The sequence below is a fragment of the Tetranychus urticae genome, chromosome 1 (assembly GCF_039701765.1).
Source record: "Tetranychus urticae isolate SD_2017Ah chromosome 1, NJAU_TeUrti_SD_1.0, whole genome shotgun sequence".
NCBI classification, from domain to species: domain Eukaryota; kingdom Metazoa; phylum Arthropoda; class Arachnida; order Trombidiformes; family Tetranychidae; genus Tetranychus; species Tetranychus urticae.
In genome coordinates this window covers 15,440,951-15,460,581 of record NC_142958.1, presented here as the reverse complement: position 1 = coordinate 15,460,581, position 19,631 = coordinate 15,440,951, and the positions used below count along the sequence as shown (strand labels likewise).

At 31.7% G+C, this 19,631-nt stretch overlaps 2 protein-coding genes across 2 annotated transcripts; both read left to right on the top strand.

Annotated features, from left to right (window-relative positions):
• Window positions 1-773: 773 nt before the first annotated feature.
• Window positions 774-12,597, top strand: Ptp36E (protein tyrosine phosphatase 36E). Its single transcript, XM_015935516.3, has 14 exons — window positions 774-1,339; window positions 1,423-2,304; window positions 2,685-2,772; window positions 3,173-3,249; window positions 5,225-5,261; window positions 5,347-5,923; window positions 7,194-7,329; window positions 9,182-9,331; window positions 9,868-9,967; window positions 10,032-10,108; window positions 11,390-11,521; window positions 11,586-11,902; window positions 11,973-12,108; window positions 12,193-12,597. The coding sequence occupies exons 2-14, from the start codon at window positions 1,921-1,923 to the stop codon at window positions 12,259-12,261; spliced, it is 2,280 nt and encodes a 759-aa protein (XP_015791002.1). The 5' UTR covers window positions 774-1,339; window positions 1,423-1,920; the 3' UTR covers window positions 12,262-12,597.
• A 1,585-nt stretch (window positions 12,598-14,182) lies between these two features.
• Window positions 14,183-14,970, top strand: LOC107367639 (uncharacterized). Its single transcript, XM_015935365.3, has 2 exons — window positions 14,183-14,383; window positions 14,443-14,970. The coding sequence occupies exons 1-2, from the start codon at window positions 14,230-14,232 to the stop codon at window positions 14,922-14,924; spliced, it is 636 nt and encodes a 211-aa protein (XP_015790851.2). The 5' UTR covers window positions 14,183-14,229; the 3' UTR covers window positions 14,925-14,970.
• Window positions 14,971-19,631: the final 4,661 nt, after the last annotated feature.

Here is a 19,631-nt window from a genome sequence, read left to right as displayed (position 1 = left end):
AGTGGATTACCCACAACTTTACCAACACCACCAACATCATCAGTAACAAATATGTCGAACCGTCCATCATCTTTTAAACCAGGATTGACTGCAAGATCGCCAATGGAAAACAAACATTTGATTGAAACAGAAGAGGTTACTAAAAATACATATAGAGATCATCTTATATCAAATACACCAAATCTAAAGACTTTTAGTAATAGCAAACAAGAAATATTGAATAACAATCAAATTGGAAAGGAAGATAAAGAAGTAACTACAGAAGAGAAAGGAACTCAGATTGAGTCCGATGCTGCTGGCCTTATGAGTTGTGAATCTTGTCCTACCTGTTGTAAATCGTTGAAAACAACGGATGATAAAGGGTTGCAACATCTTGAAACTTTCCAGCCTTATCAAATGCATCTTAATAGACCAATATTGATTCCTGGAGTAATTGAAAATAAGCGTACACTTAATTTGCCTATTCCAGTAAAGATTCCAGTAGTTCCCAATTTATCATCCAATAATACTGCCAGTAATAATAAGCATGTTAATAAGAATACTCGGGAAGAGAAGGAAAACATTTACAGTACAATAGGACCGACGACGACCATGTATACCACCAAAGCCAATCTTGATCAATGTTAATCCTCATTAGTCAGAATTATGTAAAATACATTTGTGTCAATTGTTCAATGTTATTAAAGTTTTTCCCACATTCACTAAACACTTAATCTGGAAATTATTAGCTAACATTTAGACAAATGCTCAATAGAGGGCAATACAAGTTATTGAATAATCTGGATTAAAGCATCCAAACGAGACTGTCAGTGATTCAAGTGAATCTATGATCAGAAGGTAACATTTTTAACTTTCATTTTATTTCAAGTTTGCTTTTCCATAGGAAATATTTTCCACTCCAAGTGTAAACCATCGAAATTATTTTTATTGCAATTAATTGACCAAATCGTCACAAGCCAGTTTAATGGAAATGGGCGTCATCTGGTTGGTGTTCAAGTGAAAAATCTCAACTCTTCTACTACTTTCAGTTACTTGATAAATATTTCAAATAATTTTTTCGTCTTTTACCGTTTAACGAGAGTAAACTTCATCCTGTTTATTAGATGTGTCCATTAATATCCAGTTAACAATTGGAATACCCAAAGTGCCTGTGATAACTGTAAAGATGAGTACAATGGCAATGTCATTCATTATGCAACAGTTTATGCCGACCATTTTGTGATTTTTTCAACTCATCTAGAATGTGCTTATGACCATTTGGTTGTGTTAATTCAGGTTAATTTAAGATTAAATAGTGGCTTACATTAATTGACGCCATCCGATGTTTCACTAGTCAATGGTAAATATTGAAAATAAACTTATTTCTCTTCGAATTCTTCTTTCTTCTAATGTTTACTTTCTTTTTTTGCTTTCTTTCCACAGTTACAAAAATAACTCAAGAATCTTCATCTTTTATACTTCATGGAATGGATTGATGAGATCCATGAATGCTGCTGAGCTCTTGTTACCAAAATTTTCAAATAATCACTAATTGGAAGTTGGCCAAATGTTTTCTTACTAACAAACGACTGGCAAAAAAATAAAAGATTTACCTTCTGAAAGTAAAATCACAAAAAGTGAAGCGTTAATAGAAAGTGGTACTTTTCATATCGGTCAATTGACTCAACACCCGATTCCTTCATTTTAACCAGATCACATTTAATTGGAAACTCAATGTCACTGTTGTTTGCATTCAATTGAAGTTTAGATTGCTTTAAATTATTTTGTAGACATAATCGTATTCATCTCTTGAAATTGTTTCCTCATGACACCGATTTCTTGACATTATTTTTGCATCTGTCAAGTATAATTAGAGCTTTTTAATGGACTGCTTAACCAATTATTTTGTGCTATGCTGATGGCTACTCTTTTGGTGTTACAATGTCTTCTAAAAGCTATGGATGTATTTTACCAAAGTTTTCATCTTCCAAGGTTTCACCCAAAATTGTCTCTCCAGGCTTAGATCCACCAAACGATCATCCAACCCATTCAAATCACCAACAACAGCAACAGCTGCAACATCAGCAGCAACAACAGCAACAACAATTGCAGCAATATATTCGTCATCATCGCCATCCAAGTCATCGTCGTAAATCAACCAAAGTAAACTCATTGCGATTAAACATGATCAATATGGGTTTAATGCCTATCGACGTTGAAACTGTGAAAAAAGTGTTACCCAGAGGACCAATGGACTTTACTTCTTTTCAAAAACATCGTCGTATGTTTGAAAAATATCGAGCTTTATTATCATATGAATTTGGGGTAAGCTTTCACGAGTTCATCTCCACTTCCATCAGCTCTAGTAATCAGTGATATTTCATTTCTAGCTGTTAAAATTATCTCAATACTACGTTCCTTTGATGAAATCAGTCCAAGTTGAAAGGAAACTTCTCAATGTAAAGAAATTACGAAAAGATTTGAAATATTTCAAAATGTGACAATTGAAGCATTCATTTGTATTGATTGATAATCAATATCATTTGTAATAATTTTGTTAGACTTTCAGAGTTCTATATTTTCTTTCTATCCATGAATGAATCACAGATTTTTAGACACAAAATCTCACGAAATTGCGAGACAGGAAAAAACGTGAAAAAAGGTTAATGTTCTCAATTTGTAATGTTTTTTCTTCTCATTTCAAGGTTGCCACCAAAGGTGAATCTCATAGCATGAGACATGGACAGAAACCTGGAAATGGAATCAAGAATTGTAACAAGAAACTTTTACCATGTAAGTTGCTGATAATTCTGGTTGACATTGCCTTGTAACAAAACACGCCAATGTATACATGAAACATACATATGCATTAGGAAAACCATTTGGTTCTTGGTTGTGTTATGCATACAATATATATATTCATATTATTCCCATTATTATCATTATTGTCATTGTAATACTTTTTTTCCAGTAAACTCTCAACATTCGTTGAAAATATATATATAACAACACAATTATATTAATGGTGAAATAACAATATAATATATTTATTCAATTGTAATGCAATTATTGACCAAAGAACACGAAAATTGGGTTTTCTTTCTGCTTGCACTTCATGTTTTGACTTCAATCGATCAACCTTTTTTTACTTCTCTATTTACTTATAAATTTTTCATCTTACTGATCAAATTAGATGATTACAATCGAGTTGTCTTGCAACTCTTACCTGATGTGCCTCATTCCGATTATATCAACGCTTCTTACATTGATGTAAGTACGAATAATGAGCCAAATTCAATCACCTTTATGAACCCATTTTCCCTAATTATTGTGATTGTTGGATGTCGAGCGAAAAAATCAGAACATTGATTTCTGTTAGCAAATAACTCGAGAAAATAAATTTAGACAAATCAATTTTCTGGTAAAAAATGGTTTCATTTTACATTGGAAAATTTTGAGTGATGTTCTTTGCCTTCTAAATCCATATCAAGTGTCAATGAATTGCTCAGATGATTTACAACTTCATTTTTCGTTAATGAAATCCAAGCTCAGAAAGTTAATCAAAAAACTGGTCAACTCAACTTTCAATTTTTACCAATTTTAACCTGAATCCTCGAAACTCAAATTAATGGTTTCAAAAATTTCGTTTTTTCATGCAAACTCATAATACAATGAAACACCAAATGTGTTAGGAAAAAGTATCAAATTTATAATAATAGCTGGCATTGTATCAATAGTATTATCGAGAGATTTCACTTGAACCAATTTCGTTACTATTTAGCAATGAATTTGTCAAATTAAGTGGTAAAACATTTGCAAAGTCAAACAAAAATGAAAATCTCTACATCAATGGAACGAGTATAAATGTAAAAGTAAACATTGAGTTATTCAACAGGGAGACTGACGATTGATAGGTGTCTTCAATAAATGCAAAGTATCTTTTAAAAGCAAAAATGCGGAAAAAAAAGTCGAAGAAACTTGGATCACTTTTGCAAAAAGTCAACATTGAAAAGTTGATAACATGAAGTATTGAGCAAAAAAAAGGTTGACTATGAGCATAATCCAAGTGTTGTCATCTTTGAGATTAAACTGTAAACACATATTAATGTGTATAAGCTACTAAAAGCAGAATATTTTGTTTGCATTTTGTCCTGAACAATGTTGTTCTCTGCCAAAAGTCATCTTCACCTTTCTCCTTCCTCCACTCGCACTGATGACAAAAGTTTGGCAAAGCAATATTCAACCATCAAGATGTAATTGTTGCCAGGTTACTTGGAAAGAGCCACTTTTCCTTTCTACCCTTTACATCATCTGCATCTTCAACTGCATCTTATCTTCATCATCTTTCACTATGAAAATGATGTTTTTCAACTAAAGAATAGCCAATTCAACATTGACGTAGTCACTTTTCACTTGCTAAGTAAAAATATTTTTAATACAATTTATCAACTCGAGGGTCAATGTCAGGAGGATCCATTAAGGATTGTGTCAAATTATTCAACATGATAATGGTTGTTGATAGAAATTCTTGTTTTCACAATTCTCCTCATTTTCATCACTTGAGTTTTGCTTATTACAGTGTCAATCTTTTTGGTTATTACCACTAAAGAAGGCTAAATGATATCATTTGTTCAACTCTTTCCACTTGAACATCGCACTTTTGTTGCTACAAAAAGTGTAATTATTCATCTTGAAAGGTAAATAAGTTGTCACTTGAGGTTTATCAAAATGTGTGACAACTAAATTGTTTGATTCATTTTCAGAAATCAGACTCTGATGAAATTCAATAGTCGAAATGAACATTTTTTTCTTGTCAAGAATGTAATTGGTTTTTAAGATAGTATTTCAGCTGAGCGATATTGATTTCATATTTCCGTTGAACTTCAACAATTTGAGTATTGTAAATAGAATGGAAAATCAATGAGCAATCCATTGATTACTATTAATTTTCAAGTTTTTTTCTGTTTGCCTTTTGAAATGTTGTTCATTAAGTTATTCAGATGAAAAAAACAGGAAAAAGTTTCAAATTTACTAATGCAAGAATCAATAAAAGTAAGAGAATCCTGGAAAAGTAAAGTGTGTGCCAATGTAAATGGAAAATGAATGATTTACTTGAAACTCTTTTTTTTACACCAACATTGTTCCACTTAATTCAAACATTGCTCATTTTCAGATGAATAAGAAATATTCTTATCCATTTGCATTGAAAGACTAAATATTGAAATATGTTTCTCTTCATTTACAGAGTATCATCAAGCCTAATGCGTATATTGCCACTCAAGGTAAGGTGATTAAAGTTGAATAATGTAAACTAAATTTGAATATTGTAATTTTGATTTAAATTTCTTTTCATTTTTCCATTTTCAGGTCCAAATGAGGACACAATTGGCGATTTCTGGAGGATGGTTTGGGAGCAAAATTCATACATTATTGTTATGTTAACCAAAATATTTGATTTTATACGTGTAATGTGCTGTCAATATTGGCCCATTGAGACCAACAAACCTGTAATGTATGGCCCTATGGAAGTTACTCTTTTAACTGAAGAACCTTTAGCCGATTTTACTATAAGAACTTTGAGACTTCGTCGACCTGGTTCAAGTGATCATGTGTCTAGTAAACGGCCAACACCAACTCCGTCCTACAGTAATTTAATCAAGAGCACAACCAATATCAATGTTAACCGAAGCAACATCAAGCTCGAACAATTGTCTGAGATTGAGGAAGAGGACATTGAAGAGCTGATTGGACCTGAAAAGGATGAGGATTACTTGGATGGAGAGGATAAAGAGGAAAGAGTTGTATATCAATTTCAATATTACAATTGGCCCACTCATAGTTGCCCCTTTGTCAACTCTCTACTCCAATATCGTCGAAGGATAAGAATTTACATGAATGAAGTTTCCAAAGAAAATATTGTCGGCCCTACAATTGTTCATTGCAGGTAAAATGTCTATTCACTCTTTACTCACTGCATGATGATCCCAGAGCAAAAAGCTGACATCAAGACTAATAATAGTGAAGACTCTTTACGAGATACTGAATGGAATAGATTCTGTGCAATTTTCAGTTTAAAATGAATGGTTTGTGTTGCTACATCAGTAAAGAGTGGGTTGCAATGAGTCTCTACTGAAACCACTGAGCAAAACATGAAAAGTGAAAGCTTAAACTCACATAATACGATGTTAACAATGAAATTATTAGTTAAACTTTTGAACTTGAATATGACGAAAGTCGAGGTTTTTTTTCTGCTTCAAGATTATTTGTAACGTTATATGGTAGAGTAAATCTGACTTGAGAGGAGATTTGCTTGTTTGGCTTTTAGCCCTGGAATCTTTGATGTTAGACGAGAAAAGATGAAAGAGTAAGTCAAGAATGGTGATGATGAAAATGAGGTTGCAATCTTTAGTGTCTTCCTTTCAGTCTTCATGTTGAAAAGTGTAATGATTAAAATGAGAAAATGCTTTTTCTTCTCCTTTTCTTCATTCAGCTTAGAACAGCTCTTTTTTTCTTCTTTCAAATATTAATACTTTGCAAGTTTCCACCAACATTGAATTTACTTTTTTACTAGTAATTCTTGAATTAAACCTTACCAACCAATAATTTAGATTGACAATTGGCCATTTCAATCGATCCAAAGTGTTGATTTACCTCGTTTCATATTTTGACCGTTTTTCCCTTCATTCCTAAATAACATTGAATTTCCTTCATTTTCTTGTGCAAAATTTCACACTTTCTGTCGTCAGTCAGTTTCATTTGGACAAAATTGAAAAACTGATTGGAAATCATTTTGATTTTCCCTTCAATTCTGTTGAAATGTCTTGAATTTTGACAAGCATTCAGGTTCAATGTGACAAACTTTATAAGGTGTTTCGTTACATTTAATAATAGACAAAAAAGAGTAATGAAAAGCAAGGAAAAGAAAAGCAATAAGCAACTGAAACACGAAGAAACCTGAGCAAGAATTCAATTGAATTCAATTTGTTGATTTTTTCTCACTAAATTCTCAATTTACCTTAAATTGTTTCCCAATGGAATGAAAATTTTTACACATTCAGATTATTTGAAACCTTTTCTGTTTGTTATTTCTTTATCCTCCAATTGATCAATGTTTATTTTTAATCAGCCAAAGTGAAACATTTGTCGTTCAATATTTTGGGAAACTCATTTTGTTTGCTTAAATTTTTTTCGAATCAAATTTTTCTCTATTTCAGTGATGGATGTGGCCGAACTGGTGCTTACCTTTGTATTGATGCAAACCTCGAATTTTGCGATGAAGATAATTCGTTCGATATTTTTGGTTATACTAAAAAGATGAGACAAGCTCGTAAAGGGATGATTGAGACAATGGTGAGTTGAAGCTCTTTTATCTGAATTTGGTCAACATCGAGTTTCGAGCATTTAAATTTTCAAAATTGCCAGAAATTCATTGCAAATGATTCAGTAGATTATGTTCAACTTTGCTATTCCCTCTTGAAATAGTTGAACATTGGTCTACAATTAAATTAATCTGCAATAATATTTCTAATGATTGTTTCTCTTCGATTTATATCAATCAAGTTAATTTACAGGAAAACTGCAACATTTTAACTTGATAAGTGAATACTTTGTTCATAAAAGGATTTCTGAATCTAGTAAGTATAATGATGATAAAGGGTAAAACGTGAAAGGAAGAAAAAAAAGATTTACTGATTTTTTGATGCTGTTGATGTGAATTGAGGCAAATAAAATCTCATCAAACATACTCAGCAGGTTACTGAGAAACCATACAGATTATCATTCTCAGCATCCATTAAGATGGTTTTCATAGATGATCATGATGAGTTATCAATAGAGAAGAGAAAAATAGAGAAGAAAAATGAATACAATTTTTTGAGGTCAAGTTATTTTATTGAAGATGAAACAGTTTGTTGCTGTCATCATTACCATCATTGTTGCTATCAAATCTCGAGTTTTGTAAAACGAATCTTTGTCCATAATAGTCTAATTATCTAACCATTGTTGAATTAAATCCAATCAATTTCTCGTCAAATATAATTGCTTTCATCAGAACAGTTTATAGTTTACTTTGTAATGAAAATGAAGGCTTTTTAAGTTTTTACAATATGTTCATGGTACATTCAATTTGACAACAAATGAACTATTCCTAGAAATTTCAACTATTAAATAATAAATCAGCTCAATGGCTTCCATAAAATAAGGCTTTCTAACTGCTTTCTGGGTGTATCTCAAGTTTAGATTCTTGGTGTCAGATAAATCTCTTTAGATCAGGGAATGATTACTATCAACCAGATAGCAATAAAGATATGATAGAGAGCTCGGATTCTTTAAAAAAATTTCTGTTCCTACACTTTGGTCTAACTAAACTCAACTGATGTTGAAGACACATTTACTGAAGCCGGTTGCATGACACTGACTAACTGAGAGACCGAGGACAGACGAAGATACTAAAAAATGAAAGGAAAATGTTTCGTACAAGAAAGAGGAATCTCCTAAATCAATGCTTTTAAATCAATGTATCTTTGCATGTTAAACAACTGCATTCCATCAATTATGGCCAATATTCATCCGAAAATTTAATGCTGATGAGGTTGCGGTGTTCAAGTTTGTGCCTCTGATTTCATCTGCTATTGAAAGATGTTTTTCAAAATATATTAACAATAGATTAAGTTTTTGTAAGTCAACTCTCTAGATGTAATATTTCAATTTAACAATGGAAATCAATTGAAATGTTTTGCTTATTCATTATCAATTGTAACCGCACTACATTAAACTGTCTATCTATTGAACTACGACTAGCTCAACCAGAGGAGAAAAACGAGAAACAACGAATCCCGATTAAATTTTTAGGAGTGACAAAAATTATTGAAATATCAAAAAAAAACATTTGTGTTCTTTATGATAAATAGTGAAAGTTATTGTGAGGTGATTTTGATGTTAATGTGAGTTGAAGTTGTATTGAGTATTTCATTTTCCAACCTTTTAGTTTCTCGAAATGAGAAATGCTCTCATTATTGCGAAAAAATTGCTTTTTGATGATTTGTGAATGGCGGAAATGTGCTTTAATCAACTACACAAAATTTATGGAGGAAATGGCAGTTAGACAAGAATTGCAATTTTGATTATTTAATTTCGCTCAAACATATTTCAAGAAATGTCATCAACCGTTAGTAATTTTGTTCAATTATTTTGTCTCAATCAGGATCAATACAAGTTTGTTTACAGTTTCTTAGAAGAAGCCTATTTAAGCGGTAAAACTTGGTTCCCTGTCTCTGAATTGGCTCAACAAATGAAATATAAATCCATGAAGGACACTTTAACTGGGTTAAATGAATATCAACGAGAATATCAGGTAATTATAAAACTAATTACAATCATTATCAGAATTTAAGTCTTCTTCATTACTCTATCTCTTGCTTATTATTGTTGACAATTATTGTTCAACTCTTTATTATCATCAGTTTATCATTCATTATGTTAATTAGTTTTAATTGCATTAGTGTTACACTTTTCTTACCTTTTGACTGTCGTGTTTAAACACAAATTTCATTGATGTTATTTCATCATGAAATGACAAGATCATTTTCCATGTAAACTGAAAAATATACTTTTCTGCATTTACTTATTCATTTATTGATTGAAATGAAACATTTGGATGCAATGAAAACGCTTTCAATCAACTGCACAATGACAAAAGCAAACTCAATGAAACAATGTAATATAATAGATTGAGGTTAACATTTTGAAATTTAATTTATTTTTAATCAGTTTCTTTCAATTTCTCAAGTTTAATTAATTTTGCTCTTGTCTCGCTGTTCAATTACTTTTGTTTCAAATTTTTTAATGAAACTCAATTTTGGGTTTGACTTTTCATTTGTTATTCAACAGAAAATTGTTAAAATGTCGCCAGAATTCACAATTGGAGATTGTGCTGGAGGCTATCGAATTGAGAATCGAGCTAAAAATCGAGATGTTGCCATTATTCCTCGTAAGTATTGCTTGCTATTGATGGATAATAAAATCTTTAACCTTACTCTTGTCTTTATTTCCAGCGGACAATCATCGGCCTTATCTGACAACATTCCAAAGCAATGACAGTACCGATTACATTAATGCAGTATTTGTCGATGTAAGTCAGTGTTCAAACCAGTATCCAGTAACAGCCAAACTCATTAGGGCTTACGGTTCAACTCATAGAGCTGAAATTGAATAGAGTCAATTTGGGATAAATCTTTCGTGTCCAGCCTGCTGAGTTTCATGATGTTACTTTACGCTCTTAGTTGTACAGTTGGTTAAAGCTTATCTAGGCAGACCATAGAGCTGAAAATTAGATGATCAAAGTGACATCTCTTGTTAGATATTGATATTTATAACAAGATGGTTGTTTTAGGATTGGATCTTCAGAAGAAACTTATTACATTCTGAAAACTAGATTAATGAATTGATCTCTGACACCATGATCTCTAAAAATGATGTTCAGCACTTTTAGCTATTTAGATCCCTTCAATCTTTTCCCAGTGTCTCTTGCTGAATTTATTGGAATCAACAATTATGTATCATATTTTACTCTTCACCCCAACAATTTTAATGGGTTCTGTTTGTTAAAACTGTTGTCAAGACTAATCATGAACCTAATGCAGTTTAACCTGAGGATATGGATCCAAATTTTGAACACAACATTTGCCTGTAAAGTGCAATCTAAATGTCATATTGTTTCATCTTTTTACATCTCGTAAAGAAACAATCATTCGTAGCAATTATCATTCAATTGCCATCAATAGCATTTGGCTGTCATTTGCTTTACCATGTATACGAAGATTTAGCCAATTTTGTCTCTCCTCCTCTTGATTGTTTCATCCAGTATAGAGAGAACTACTCACGATATCTATTAATAATATTATGTGTTTATGTTTATATTGCTCTTTGCGTGTGATTACATTTTCATTTTTTTCATAGAAATAATTCTTTTGGCTGTTTAATAGAGTAATAGATGAATTGATGAAATGTTATTGATAAAAGATAGATTAAGACCTTGATGAAGTTGCTCAAATGGAACACACAACTCTACGTTTATAAGTTTTATTCATCAATTTCTTGGTTAGGATTGTTGTTTTTACTCTCTTTTTGGAGACAATTTACCTCAAAAGAGTTTTAGCTCTTTGAAATTTGAGTACAATTTCAGCAACAAGATTTAATTACATTCCAATTGCAATGAAACCAAAGGTTGGTCAAGCATCTTGATTCATTGATTAAAATAGTCAAAGAGTAAGAAGCAAAACAATTTGCTTATTATCAACCACTAACTTAATAAAAAACATATAAGTTGTCTGGCGATTACTTTTTCATATCGATTTCTGTTATGACATTTACTTACAAAATGATATTTACTAATTCATTTCATTTTTTTCAGGGTTATACTCGATCTCGAGAATATATTGTCACAGAATGGCCTTTAGCTCACACTATACCTGATTGTTGGTCCCTTATATACGATCACGATTGTAATTCAGTAATTGTATTATCACATCCAGAAGATATCCATGTGAGTATAAATTGATCCAGTTTCCATATTCATCAACTAATGTGTTTTTTGCTCTTCTTTACAGGCATATCCAACTTTTTGGCCTAATGAAAAGGAAAAGAGACGGAAATTTGGTCCAGTTTTCACCGTTGATTTGGTTTCATTCAATCATTACACAAATATTAAATCATGGATCTTCCGAATAAACAAGAAAGTTGTCTCTTTGACTGAACTAATGTCTGGAGTAAAAGGAGTACCCAAAACAACCCAATTTTTCCAGATAACTTGTTGGCCACAGGGTCATAAAGTTCCTTCATCTACTAATGCCTTGGTTGAGATGATGAATATGGTTGAAAGGTGGAGACAGAGGACCACTTATGGACCTGTTTGTGTCATCGCCGCGTAAGTTAATGTCGATATTTGAATACATTGAAATTAAACTAAAATTGATGTTAATTAATTATTTAACTAGGAATGGCCGTAGTCGTGTTGGTGTTTATTGTGCTGCCAATGTGGCTATTGAACAGGTTGTTCAACATGGTGAAGTTGACGTTTTTCAAGCTGTTAAAACGGTTCGTCGTAATCGTCCAAAGTTGATAGAGAATGAGGTAAACATCAATCATCGCACATTTAGTTCCTTTTGAATATCGCACTTCTATTAATACTTTTTTTTGTTTTCTTCTTCATCTTAGACGGAGTATAAATATTGTTATGATTTGATTCTTCATTATGTCCTTAACTATCTTAATCAAAGTGGATGAAGAGTTTCATGATGTCCTATTGCTCCTGTTGCCTCTGATCACTGATCATACAAGCCATGATCTGAATATATGCATCAAATGGCCGTTTAATCGACTGAATCGCCAATTGTATTCATGACCGTTGTAATGTTTATGATTGCAAACTTAACTTCAGGATCGAATTGATAACAGTATCAAACTATTTATCATCAAATTTTCTGCAAAGTTTGCAAATCAAAAATTGTGTCCCTCCATTTGTATTAAATATCTCACCAAAAATTGTTGATTTGGATGATTCCTATGTGACTTATATAATTTTAGCTTAACGAATAAAAGATAGCGATATTAAATACCAAATCACACAAAATGTTAAATTTGAATGATAAAAGGCAGGATACAATCTTCTGAGCCTTGAATAAATAAATTTTGAAATTGAATTCAAGATTCATTACGAATGGAGACTCAACTATGATGATGGCAAATGTGCATCGCTTGTGGTGGTGAATATTTTTCTTGATTTAAATTTATTTGTTAATTGTTAATGCTAATAATTTGCTTAAATTGATCCAACAGACAACAAGCCGACAATGAATCAGTTAGATTTTTCAGAAGTAAATTAAATGATGGCGATTGCTTTACTCTGAATTTTAATATGCATTTTCTATATGATCACGTTGCTCTTTTTTGTGTAAACGTTGACCTAATCGACTCAAGAAATTCCCATGGCAATGAATGTAATTCATTTTGGTGTAAACATAAAAGTACTAGAGTTTACTTGGACAAGATAATAGGAATACTTAAAAACTCCGAATTACAAAAGCAAATCAAAACTGAACTTTCCGTTGAAAGATATTCTCAAGATGGAGATGAATGGTTGAAACTGCTGATCAATTTCAATCTAAGACAATATTTTCAAGGATTCTGTACTGAAAATCTGGTTCCTCAAGAGTCTCGTCCTTATTTATCACATCGAGGTTTATAAATGTGAATCACACCTTATCTTATTGTGATCTAATTTTATTCTGAAGTTTTCTTTTTGAGAAGTAAATTGCATGTTTCCATGTTTACTATTTTCAACATTCGTATCGCAGTTAGTTATTTATTACCTTAGTTAGATTTTACAGATGATTTCAATAAAATGAACAAATTTCAAGCCCGAAAACCAAAAAACTTACTAAATAACCAGAAAACGGAATGAACTTGAATGAAAAGGATTCAGAAGAGGAGAATGAAGACTCAACTGAACCATTCCCGAAATCACGATTGCGCTTTATTTCATGATTTGTTCATACAGTAGTATTACACTTATTCAATATTTTTGAAGATTGGAATAATTAATACTTTTCTCATACACTTTTCTGACTAATTTTTCATCCTAATTGCGGCCAATCAAAAGCACTTAAAAAAACAAAAAGAGAAAAATTAATGAACTAGAAAAGTATTAATTATGCCAATATCTGGTGAATCTCCAAAAATATTGAATAAGTGTACTACTGTAAATTGATTACTGTGAAAACTCATTTTACGTTTAATAAATTTTAACTACATTTTTTGCGGCTTTAAATGATGGAATTGTATTTTAATTTCAATCCATGATGATGATAACGATTTCTGAGAAAATTTGGTTAGATTTGCTTAATCGCTAGACTTGATAAGCGAAATTGTCCAAGAAATTTCGTTTAGATCGTTCTTGATGCACTTGCGTCTTCAGTGTTGCGTCTATTGACTAATTGTTTCAATCAGATTCTGAAGTTTTATCTGATTTAGATTTGTTTGCATTATTCATCCAGCGAAGGACAATTCAACACCAATAATCTTATTCACTAGAAACAATATGTTTTGACTACATGCAAGATAATTCAAATTAAATCGGGTTTGAGATGAGATATTGTTATTTACTGATTGTATTTGAGGGAGTTTTTCAGGTAAAGCACAAACAATTAAACAACAATTCATTTAAATTATATTTCTAATTGGTCGATCATTGAAATGGCTTCATGTATCAAGCTCAACTCATTGTCAACTAAGCAGTTAACTATTATTTGTTCATTAATTGCTACTGTAATAACAATTGGAGTTGTGGTAGCAATTACAATACGCAATGGATCTCCAAACCTTCAAGAAAGCAACATCCAAAAATATGGTAAGTCTTATGTTCATTTCATGAATGCAAATCGTGTTATCTCTATCGTTCTTTTATAGCGTTTAAAATTGAATCGCCTGAACCTCAATGGATACAGTTTGTTGATGAAGAGACATCTCTTGTAAATGCTTTCAATGCTGGTACCAATTCTGACTCTGAACCAATTTATGTTTGTCGTGTCAATCTCGGCGACGTAATTTTACCTGGAGCTTACAGCTCTGGCCAAGCGTCATGTCAAGTTACTTATGGATATTTCATTCATGAACATACGGAATTTGAAATACTCATAGCTGAGGATCATTCAATATTTGTTTGGCAAGATGTCAATAGTTATGATGATAATGTTTCAAATGGGGCTCTAATAGGAGGAATCTCTGCATCAAAATATGATATTAAAATAGCAAAAGTTGGGCGCAAGGATGATGAACGGATTGGTAGAGTGGATTGGACCACTAAAGAAGCTCTATCATCAATTGGTCAATACGAACATAAATTTAGAGAATATCAAGTTCTGTGTCTATACGATTACAGTTTACTCTGATTATAACCGAATATCAATTTAATGCAAATTAAAAGATTCATATTAATCCACTTTGCTTCTCGTTTTCAGTTTTAATGCACCAGTTTTTATTAAACATATAATGAAACTGGTAATCTATACTGGTGTCAATACCAAAGTACCAGAGTTTACTTCGATAAGATAATAGGCTGTCAGCCTTATTCAGCCAATTGGGGTAAATAGATGTGAATATGTATCGTATTAATATACCTAATTGTGATCAAATTTGCATTCTGAAGACTACTAATGCAGATCCTTCTAACATATAAGATTTGTGTTTACTAACTTTACCAAGTCAAATCTGACTACATGAGCATTACAATGCTATAACATTTTTTTATAGTATTTTGAGTGTTCTAGTATTCCAATATACTGTAGCCCGTAATGTAGTCTGATGTTTGCTCAAGAACTGTGATTGTAGATGATACCATTATCAGAATTTTAAGGTCAAATTGAATTGCTCAAAAACTCGTTGAAATAGATTTGTTTTACAGAAACAAAAAAAGTCATTTCTCAAAGTAAGACACTTTTCTGGTTTTTCATTAAAAGTGTTGAAACATCAGTAAAATAAGTTTTGTGTGTAATTGTGTTAATCGTGCTAATTCTTCAATTCGATCTCTACACAGTTCCAATTCAACTCGCGAGTGTTTATATCTTTCAAAGAGATCACCAGTAAAATTTTTAATTCTTTTGGATAAGTTATCCGCTTCCTTAACATCAGGTCCAGTGAAGGATACTTCACTATTTTTAACACTATTGAAATTCATGGCTATTATAACATGTAGATTTAATCAAGATGAGTTAATTGAGGAGATACACAGTCGTTTGACATTGGTGATAAACAAAATCAACAACAGAGTTTACTGATCAAATGTTTCAAATGTAAAAAATTTTTCTTTTAGTCCCATGCGACCAAACTTTTAAACTGTTATCTGATGCTGTGGGTTTTCCAAATCTTCATCAAACATCAAATCTTATTAGCTAAATCTAGTCTGGATTTATTTAGATTATTTGATACCAGTCTAAGATAGATCATTTTAGGTTAAATCAGATTTGATTTGATTAAAGAAAAGTTAGTCAGCTCTTAGCGCTGTTACTTTTACTCCAGTCAGCTGCGACTTTGAAGATGAAAAAGTGAGCTGACGGGTTCTCGTTTACCCTTACCGAAAAATAATATCATCGGAAATATCGATATGAAATTTTGCGATATTGATATTATCGATATTATCGATATTTTATAAAAACGAAACAAAAAACAATTACTGAATGAATAATCTCATAATGAACTCTAAAAAGACTTTAAAGTTGTCATTAGATGAGCTTTTCAATGTCTTAGATTATATCTTTTGCGTTGAAAAGAGCCTTTTCTTGAGCGAATTTTGCGAATGCAGAGATATATCTATGCAATGCCATGGGCATTCAAAAATTTTCCGAAATTTACACAAAAATTTAGCTAATTAGCATCTTTCAAATGTCTTAAATCATATCGATATTTTTTTCAGTTAATCGATATTTTTTGTAAAAATATCGATATATATCATCGATTTCGATAATGTCGCCCAACTCTACGATGGACAAACTGTTTGAGCTTGTCGATGATGCCGGTTGTTTAGCTTGAGATGTTGATGGTGAAGTGCAAAATGGTTTTCTAAGGCAAATGAAAAGCCTGATTACGATATTTTTGTTTGTGAAGACTCGCCTAAAGAACCAGTAACCTGTGCGGACATATTCTGGTACAAATTGTTAAAATTAAATTTCACAATTAAGCGATAGCAATTTTTATACATTTCATACATCATTCAAAAGCTTAAAATCAGTATTTTATGTTAAAATTCTTTAATCCACCCTCAGAGGCAAGATTAACTTTTTATCCTACGTTTTTTATGATCTTCCAAAATTTGAGCTTTAAACATTTTTTCAAAGAGTTACTGGACTAATTTGCTTGTGTTGATTGATTGTGATGTGTTTTTGTCCCAAAAATTACCAGCATATACGTTGGACCTCAGGTGATCATAAAATGTTTAAATAGAAAGAAGTTCATGGACACAATAAGAATTACATGGCTTTAAAACTAACGCATGGAAAAGTCCATTCAAAACTGAAGCATTTGAGCGGTTTAGAACGCAATCAATTAATGAGAAAATCTAATGAACTAATCGAGCTATCTTTCTGAAATTTGATTTGAATAGATATATTCTCATTATGATCCTTTCATGAAAATTTTAAGTCTATTGAACATGTAGTTTCTGAGAAAAAAGATGAAACAGCTTGTACCAAAATATGTCCGCACAGGTTAGACATTATTAAATTTTTATTTGAAGCTGTTGACTTTCCGAAAGCAAAAGAGCTGCTAGCGGTTGTAGGGGTAGATGATGTTGATGTTGAAGAGAAACTGCTAGTAAGAGTTATAGTCTTAGAAGTTTCAGAGTCGGAAGCCAATGGGTTTACTATTATTAGAGGTGGAAAATGAGCTATGCTCTTTTCATTTAGTTGTGCTTGCGAAGCCTTTGAAGCCAATCTCAGCTCATGATTTTTTTTAGATTTTTCGCCTGTGATACACTTTGTACACACCCATGATCCTAGTGTAGGTTTAAATTTATCAAACAATGGTTCATTCGCTTTAGCCAAATTTTCATCCACAGGCTTGTCAGTTTTGTCTGAAACATCTTTAATTTCGGTCTTCTCTTTTTCTAGAGCTCTACTTAGTACACTTGAATCTGTTTTAACATCTGATGAAGCAATTAATTAGCACCTAATTTAATCGATGTATCTGTGCTAACAGGTATTTCCTTGGTAGGCACAGTTGAGTTAATTTACTAAAAAAATTAAATGGGGTCAAACTCGAGAAAAAATCACCAGAAAAAGACATTGCTGTGAGAGTAAAATCAAAAGAAAACACGCAAGGAAACTAACAATCAGACGATATCATTCTTATTTACATGTGCTTTGTCTTTCTACGTTTTTTGTTTGTTAATTCGTTTGTTATTTTCATATTAATTTGTGATTAATTATATTTCTACTTTAGATTGTAAAAATTATTTATATGTGTTTAAATCAACATCTCCCATTGCATAACAATTTAAAAGTCTTACCCGTTACGCCTTTGTCCGTAAAACGATAGTGTTAATGTAATTCTTAAACTCGAGGAAACCAAATTGCGATTTTATCAAATTATCATCAATTTAATTAAAATCCGATCACACCTTAGCATTTGCTTGATATTTTTTTGAATCATCGTAATACATTCCGTTTACGTTTTTAACGTTGGACAGAAATAGAGAGGAAAAGATCAGACTCACGTGTTAAAGATGTAGGTTAATGAACATCAACTGCTATTGGACTTTGAATTAAATTGATGATTATTTTATTCGATTTGGTTTCCTCGAGTTTAAAAATTATTATACAAATATTGATGTTTTACTATTTGAAGGTTCACAGATGATGTTTATCAAGTTAGGTATTCAGTTAGTTTGATGATTTTGACTCAAAACAGAAAAATTTGACAAAGTCTGTTTCATCTGATTTTTTTAATGAGGTTGGGGAGTTGATATTTTTTGGTTTTCGTTCAGGCATCTGAGCTGGACCAGAAAAGGCCATAACGGCCACAAAGGCCAAACAACTTTATATTCTAAGTCAAACTGTTAAACATTAAATATTAGAAATTAAAAAATTTGCAACCTAATATGGATTCTCCATAATTTAGTAATGCGGCGATAAAATAATTTTTTTACATACATTTTTTGTAAATAATTTTAGTGAACATCTTATTAAATTGCCATTCAGGTTCCTCGAGCTCAAAAATTACTTAACAAATATTGGTGTACAATATACAAATATAAATTGCAGATAAACTAGAATAAATATTTGATCGTTATTTAATTTAATTAAATAAAACAATTGTATGATAATTTACAGGGTAACAGCAGGTATTTTATTGACGTAAATAAAGTTGTTTAATTATCTGCGATTCAAATAAGTATAAAAGTCGAGTGCTTTAGAGAAAATGTATCGATTGAAGATCTAACTCAAGTAATTTAGTTATTTTTACATTTGTTCTGTCTAATTAAATTCTTTTAATCATCAAGAATAGTCAATATGCAAGTAAACAAAATTTTAACGTATATCATTTTGACTGCAATTATTGCTATGTTTGATTCCATAATGGCTATTTCTGCTCCAGCTCCAATACCTGAACCAAAAGCTATAGCTGGTCCACTTTCTCAAGGGCCGCCTGCTCCTCCAGCCAATTCAGCTGATCCGGAGGGATTATTGGATCCAACCGTGGGACAAATTCCACCTTCAGATTTTCCAGCTAGTCCAGCTACTTCAGCTATTCCAGCTGGTCCAGACGCTGCAGCTCCTCAAGGCACCCCTGCTCCTCCAGCCAATTCAGCTGATCCGGAGGGATTATTGGATCCAACCGTAGGATAAATTCCACCTACTTCAGGACAAATACGATAGATTCTGGTATTGGAAGTGAGCACCCCTCTCTTTCATATTCTGCAACATCCAATTGCAGCTCGATTTTTAATCGATGCTAATCATAACGCATCCAATTGAAAAATTTAATGAAATAAATTCAATTGTTCAAACGCAAATATACGCTCTCCATTTCATCATTTTATGGACAAATGATTCGAAAAAATTGATCAACGTTTCAAGAGTTTGCTTTTCAGTTGGCATGTTATA

What these genes read in the sequence shown, in the direction of transcription:
- Ptp36E (XM_015935516.3), top strand. Translation starts at nt 1,921, where the DNA reads ATGTCTTCTAAAAGCTATGGATGTATTTTACCAAAGTTTTCATCTTCC. An exon ending in TCAACGCTTCTTACATTGAT is followed by an intron (nt 3,250 to 5,224) that starts GTAAGTACGAAT and finishes CTTCATTTACAG; the next exon opens with AGTATCATCAAGCCTAATGC. An exon ending in CCTGTTTGTGTCATCGCCGC is followed by an intron (nt 11,903 to 11,972) that starts GTAAGTTAATGT and finishes TTATTTAACTAG; the next exon opens with GAATGGCCGTAGTCGTGTTG.
- LOC107367639 (XM_015935365.3), top strand. Translation starts at nt 14,230, where the DNA reads ATGGCTTCATGTATCAAGCTCAACTCATTGTCAACTAAGCAGTTAACT. An exon ending in AAGCAACATCCAAAAATATG is followed by an intron (nt 14,384 to 14,442) that starts GTAAGTCTTATG and finishes GTTCTTTTATAG; the next exon opens with CGTTTAAAATTGAATCGCCT.